Raw genomic sequence first — 7,137 nt, 5'->3', positions numbered from 1 at the left:
GAATGGAGGGATGGCAAGGAAGGCACAGGAAGAAGGAAAGGTGCAGCAGGAAGATGGGGAAATAGGCATGAGGCCGGTATGAGAGGCAGACCCCCAAGAGGTCAGGCAGATGGAGCTCACGAGGTAGTGAAGGAGGGAGGAAACGAGGAGGGAGGGGGTTCCAGAACCTCAGTGGAGTCGGGGCTCAGCTCAGACCCCAGGGGCTGCCTCATCTACCTCCAGCTGATGACCACTCAGGTCTTCCATGAGAAGTCTCTGTTTTCCTTCTTCTTTTTCTCCATCTTAGAGAGTCAAATGCAGGGCACATCTGAGTCTCGGGTGCAGGCATCAGGGAAAGAGGACCAAGAGACACAGGCCAAAGAATGGTGTTTCTCTCTTTTATTTAAAAACAGTGCTTCATTACCATTTGCAAAGGCTGAGGCAGTGCTCCTCCTTCGCTTAGAGTTTATAAAAGCCAGCAACATGATCAATAATTTATACACATGGAGAGTAATACAAAAAAATAAGGAATAAAAGCTAAAGATCTAACTACTCCGACCTTCACAATTCCAGCTACTTGATAATAATAGGAGTAACCCAATGAATACTGTATGGTCTGAAAGCTACTATACAATATGATTCTTAACAAGAAGGGACGGGAATTAGAGACTGTCACAAAGCCCTGGGATGCTTCTCTGGAGTTAGCAGGGAAACAGGACCCTGGGCAAGCAGCTCGGGTGTCCTAGGGAGTGATTTTGGGGGAGGCCAGGAGGGGAAGGAGAGAAGGCTAGGTGTCAATTGTACAAGCATCCCATGGGATGCCCCCATGCCCCAAAGGTACCTGTTCTGCCATGGCGACGAGAGGGGCTGGAGACCTGCACGTTGGGCTGGCCCAGTCCCTGCCATGGGCGTGGGGAGGAGAGGAGAGGTTCTGCAGTGTTTTGAGCCTTGCAAAGATTTGGACTCAAAAGCTCAGCGCCTCAGGGAGGCCAGCCTGCTGGGGACAAGGACACTCCGCTGGCTCTCTCCTCATGTGCAGCCCTAGCTTATGTGCGTCAGCCCCAGGTTGGCTCCAGCTATTCACAAGCAGAATGATAACACAAGGAAAAAAAAAATCCATGTCCCTTAGGGAAAAAAGAGGATCAATTCATCACTCGAGATTATATATATATATATTTATATATATACTACAGCCAAAATGAGCTGCCAAAACAAGACCGCACACACAGAACACTGTCAACAGAAAACACCAGAGGATGACTGCGCTGGGGTCTGGGTGGGTATGGACATGGCTTAAAGCACTTATCAGTCCCCGGAAAAAAAAAAACCAAAAACAGTTTTTTGAAGAATTCAAACCTTACATAGCCCCTGGGACTCTGGTGATGGTGACGGGTGGGGGAAGGGAGGGAAAGAGAATCGCTCTTCCCTTTCTGCTTGCCGGGGTGGTGGCGCCCTCCCAACACCGGCACGCATACACCTGCCAGAAACAGAGCCCCAACCCCCATCTGGCAGTCTCCTGACAGGCAAGGTCTGGGTTTTGGCTGAAGAGCGGTTCTCTCGGTTACCAATCCCTGCCAACCAGCACTACCATGGCTGAATTGATCTACCGTTTTCCTGAGTAAACTGTAACTGGCTACAGTTTCGGTAACGAGGATAAGAACTCAGCTCCCACAGCCAAGGCAATACTTCACTCACCCCAGGCTCCTGGCTCCTGGCTGCTGACCCCTCACTGAGAAAGAGGCCACTTGCGGCAGTCTGATCTGGGAGCCTACTATCAAAACAAAGTGCCAGGGACTCTGCCACACTCAGTCACCCAGAGGGCACATACTGGCTTGGGACACCCAGAGCCTGCTTGGAAAGGGCCCTGTTTCATTCTAGCTCACGGATGGCTTTGCCTGGCTGATCAGTACAGCAAGGGTCAAAGGAAGTGCACGGGAAAGAAGGGAGGGGAGAGGCTTTCGGACAGTAACATTTCCAAAAAAATAGAGTGTCTTATGCAACAGAGAATCAAGTGTCACTGGTGTATACTACAAATGTCAGACATTCTCAAGAGCATGACAAAATAAAAACACACAAGTTTACATCTGATGTTCACCTCGCCCACTATTTTTTTCCTATTTTAAAACAGTGCAAACAGGTAACTTATGCTTTTAAAACACCACAACCCCTTCCCCACCCCCCACCCCCAAAGTCCCTTTCCTCCTAATATCTGGGGGAAAAATCTGCAATTCTGCAAATGTTACTGTGCTAGAGGGCTGTAGGCAGCAGAGAGCCAGGCTGAACTGGGTGACAGGGGAAAGGTCCCAGCAGCTTCCCCTCCTTCCTCCAAGGCCAGTGCTTTCCAGACTCCCTCTGCGGTCTTGTGTCCTGCCAAAGGGAAGGGGGTTCCTTGTGCCTTTCGTGCATATCTTGGGGGTTGCTTCCATCCCCGTGTAAGGAAGTTGACTAGTTACAGGATGATGGCGATGCCCAACTTATCTGCTACATCTCTAGTAAAGCACAACCTAAGCTAAGAGCAGGTCAGCCCCTGAGGAGTCCACGTTTGAGGGAAAGCTGCGCTGGTTGGTGTCTACCGACTAGATCTCCACTAGCTCCCCTTAAACTAAGAGCCGAGCCCCAGTCCCCTTCTTTTTCAAGGAAAGAAAGTATATTGGCTCAATTGAGACTGAGGCAGCTGGAGGATGGTGTGATAGTAGGTTTTGTTAAAACCTGAGAGCCTTAAAGATGATCATGATGGTGGATCTGAGTTCGTGGGAGTTCAACACACACAAGAAATTCTGGAAAAGACCTAGGGCCAGTTCTCTGGGCTGAGAGAAGGACAGTCAGATAAAGGTCACACTAGAGGTCTCCTTAAAAGAGGTGACCTTAAAGAGGTGTAGTGCTTAAAAGCTTCTATGAGTAAGATGCTTAGTGTAGAAAGTCCAGGTGGTGAACTACAGAAAAGCTGAAAAAACTCATTCACATACTGTGAGCTGGCCTAACTAAGGTTTTTTGGAATTATCGACCAGCACCCTCAAACAAACTCACAAAATGCCAAACTGCTCTTTTTCTGAATCCACTGAGAACTAGAGTCCAGGAACACACCAGCTCTGCTGCTCTGGGCAACCTGCCTCTGACGAAGCGACTGTAGCTCAGAAGTTGGTGGGAGAGTGACACTGTCGTCTAGATGCTGAGCAGAACCCCAGTTCCCAGTGTTGACCCTGAAAACCAAAGACCCTTCCATGTAAAGCAGAACTCTGTGTAATCTTTCTTAGAAAAGGGAGCTGGAGCAGCAGCGATGGGCTTTGGACAGCATCCGGGAAGTGCGGCAGAACCCACTGGAAAGCCGAGCTTGCCTTGGGGCCTCAGCCAGAACCAGCTGAGCTGAAGTGCACACAGTCCCTCACCTCCAGCGCCTGCCTCTCCTGACAGGGTAGGGGGAGCTGCCTTCTCTACCTGGCCCATCATCCTTATTTCTGTCTGGAAAAAAAGAAGAAACACATTCTTAAACCCATTCCCCTGTTTCCCTGCCCTGCTGTGGATACAACCATTCAGGATGTGGCCTAGTCTCCACGGGGCTAAGTGGCTTGCCAGCTTGCAAGAATGGCCCTTACTGAATAGGACCCCAAGTTTCTTTTTCTTTAGTCAGCAAAAGTTCTCCTCAAAAGGAAAGCAAAAGAAAGAAAAGCCCTCCCTGCCCTCATTCCCTGGAACTGTGAAAGCCCCAGATCCCATCCCCCCTTCCTCTAACTGAAATATTTATATACATATAACAAAAACTGTCCTAACAGCAACAAACCAAGCTTTGGCTTGAGGGGAGGGATCCTATATATGGCCAATGGACTGGGCAGTCTGTCCCTACCCTACGTGCTCCTCCAGAATCAGTGACCACACCGAGATCTCTGGTTCCAGGCATAGCCTCTCGGCCACTGTCAAGGTTCCAGGGAGAAGAGCTGAGGGGAGAAGATCTGTGTCACACACAATAGGCCAGGGCCCTCCTTGACAGGTCACTCTGCTCACAAAGACTGCCTGATGCTGTCACATGTCAGCCATTTTAATTCAAGGACACGAATTGGTTATTAGCCAAGAACACATGTGGAGGCAGGAGTCAGAATACAAGCCAAGACAAACCTGACAAAGCAGAAGCGCCATGTCTCTGAATGACTCCCTTTAGCAGCCATCCCTTGGGTGCAAGGTCACCCTAGTACCATGTGAGCCGGCCAGGGAGCCTAGCAGACGGTGCTGTTCCATTTCCTAATGCCTCATTCTGGAAACACCGGAGGATGCTTGTCTATGTCACACCTAGGGGCTTGGAGAGAGTCACTCCTCCCTGCCTTGGTGGCGTAAGACTGAAGCCAGGCAGCAACAACAGGGACTCCCTCCAGGGCTCTGCAGGAAGACCACGGCCATGTCACCCTCCTTCCATTGTGGGGTCTGAATTTGTGTCCTGTAGTGTTAACTACACCAAATGGACCAGGCTTTCAGCTGGTGTCTTTGGAGGGTAATGAGAAGCTGGTGAGATGGCCGTGGGAGCTGGTGTCTGTGGATAGAGAGGTGACTCACAGAGGCTGTGGAAGATGAAAATTCCTATGGCTTTGGAGCAAGTACAAAGTGTCTCTGACTGCCCTCTATGTCCTTATCACCAAAACATCCAGGGACAGCCAACCCAGGGGCTTGGTGCCTTATCTTTCCCCAACAAATCTTTGTTTTTTTATCCTTTGTTTGTATTGACTTTCTGATGCAAGAAAAAGACAAGGACTCTCAGACCTTCTAACATGCCTTTTCTCTTCTGCACCCTCTTTAATGGCTCTTCACAATGTGTACTTCTCATCCTCAAGCTGTGCCCAGATACCTGGGGAAATCTGGCCACTGGCTACTCATTCTTCTGTCCCTGGGTCCTAAATTCCTGAATCTTGAGGACATGGGAGCAGCATGTTAATAAAAGAATAGATGAGCTCAGCTGTGGTTCAATTAAAGGGAAGGAAGCCCAGCAGGAAGTCCTGCCAGGTTACAGGACAGGAAAATGAGCTTTTTCATACCCCAGAGCTTTTTTGTACTCCAGAGTTCATTCTGAGATCAGTTTCCTAATGAGGTGTTTATTATCCACAGTCTGAGAGCATGTTTGGAAATACCGATACTATAATTCCAAAAACTATGCCAACTGTCTCAGCCTGTGCATGGAAGATGATTGTAAAAAGGATGGAGAAGACAGGAGGGAAGAGGAGAGGAAAACGTCTTTTTAATTCTCCTGCTTTGCAAGCACAAATTCCTATCTAGCGGCATGTGGATTCCAGCCACAGCCAATCAGAACTGCCTGCTAAAGACCAGAAATTCAGAAGACCAGAAGAATATATACTGTTGCAGAAAGATCTCTTCTACTTCTGCTTGTCCCCCATTCACTCAGCACCAGATACTTTGGTAATCCTGTCTGCTGATTTCTGATCAGATGCATTTATCAGCTCCTAATGTCTCTCCTTCCTCTTAACTGCCTCTTCCGTGATTGATAGAATAAGCTAAGCACGGACATACAGACATGAAAATGCATTATTTTTTTTTTTTTTACCACAGTTAAAAAAAAAAAAAAAGAAAAAAAAGGAAAAAAATGCACAATCTTTGGAACAAAAGAATTAAAGGCAGAAATTTAAAAGAAAAAAATACATATTCAAAGAACATAGTGAGGTATAAAAAAGTATTCTCTCTTTTTTTTGTTTTTTTTTTTTGTTTGTTTGTTTGTTTTTCCTCTTCATCTTGCTATAGAGTTCCTCTACTAGTAAATATTGCAATAGCCAGGCCTCATGAACTGGGGGGCTGTCCCATTTGCAGGGGTCTCACGTCACTTCAGTAGGGGGCAAATCGGCTGTAGCCACCTCGGTATAAACTCGCCTGCAATAATTAAAGACATAAAAATAATTAAAAGGTTGATGACAGAAGCATTAAAAATGAAGACATATGTCCTGAAAAGGGACCAGGCAAACCACTTCCTTGGTAGCTTCAGAGTAGCTGGCCAGCGCTGCCTGGGCAGCAAGTCAGGAAGACACTTCTGGTTCAAGGTGCTCTAACTAGAACCCGGCCTGATCATGGCTGAGCTGCTGAGCTCCTGGTCTCCGGGAGAGTGTGAGGTCAGTTTACTGCATTATTTACATGAATCAGCAAAGAAAGGAAACATAATCCAGCTTGAAACTAGTTCTGAAAATAGTGTGATTTTTCTGAATCCAAGTCTGTCTACCTCAATGCACCACCACAGTCCTGACTGAAAACAGACTGCAGCGCCTGCCTGCCCCATGGCACCTTCCAGGGCACATGTCCTTCTGACTACCATCTCTAGCATGCGTGGCAACAACCTGTTTGAGATGTTGCATTCAAACTTAAGTCAATTTTTAACTAATAAAGTCCACTTCCTCTATAATCTATAAATTATAGTTGTCCTTCTGGTGTCTGTGGGGGACTAATTCAAGGACTACCCCTGGATACCAAAATCTGTGCATGCTCCAGTTGCTTATATAAAATAGCTTAGCATTTGCAAATACCCACACACTCCCTCCTTCTACATTACAATGCAATATAAATGCTGTGAAAGTCATTGTTATACTATATTATTTAGAGAATAATAATTTTTTTAAAAGTTCATACACGTTCAGTACAGACACAATTCCTGCCCCTCCAATATTATGGTTGACTGTATGGAAATGGAACCCACAGATACCAAAGAGCCAACTGTACAACTATATACCATGAGGTTGTTTCTTTCTTTCTCTCTCTCTCTCTTTTTATTTTTGTACTGGGAATTAAATTCAGGGGCGCTCAACCACTGAGCCAAATCTCCAGCCCTATTTTGTATTTTACTTAGAGACAGGGTCTCATTGAATTGCTTAGTGCCTCGCCATTGCTGAGGCTGGCTTTGAACTCACGATCTTCCTGTTTTAGCCTCCTGAGCCACTGGGATTACAGGGGCACACCACTGCAACTGGCCACGAGGCTCTTTCTTTAAACTTTATCAAATGGATTTATCTAATGGCATCTCTCTCTCTTTCTCCTACAGTACTGGGGATTGAACCCAGGGCACTTTTGCCTTTGAGCTACATCCCCAGCCTTTTTTATTTTTTGAGACAGAGCCTTACTATATTGCCCAGGCTGGCCTTGAACTTATGATCCTCCTGCCTCAGCCTCCCAATTTAGTTG

At 47.0% G+C, this 7,137-nt stretch overlaps 1 protein-coding gene across 24 annotated transcripts in view; it reads right to left on the bottom strand.

Moving 5' to 3' along the window:
• Positions 1–363: 363 nt before the first annotated feature.
• Positions 364–7,137, bottom strand: part of Rbfox2 (RNA binding fox-1 homolog 2) — a 271,195-nt gene continuing 264,421 nt past the window's right edge. For all 24 annotated transcript variants that reach the window (XM_078052818.1, XM_078052828.1, XM_078052820.1 and 21 more), the window contains one exon: positions 364–5,841. In XM_078052818.1, the coding sequence (XP_077908944.1) occupies positions 5,787–5,841 (55 nt within the window). In that variant the 3' untranslated portion in view covers positions 364–5,786. The remainder of the gene's footprint in view (positions 5,842–7,137) is intronic.

Source organism: Ictidomys tridecemlineatus, chromosome 6 (genome assembly GCF_052094955.1).
Source record: "Ictidomys tridecemlineatus isolate mIctTri1 chromosome 6, mIctTri1.hap1, whole genome shotgun sequence".
NCBI lineage: Eukaryota > Metazoa > Chordata > Mammalia > Rodentia > Sciuridae > Ictidomys > Ictidomys tridecemlineatus.
The sequence above is the reverse complement of the archived record's forward strand: the minus strand, read 5'-3'. Positions and strand labels throughout refer to the sequence as shown.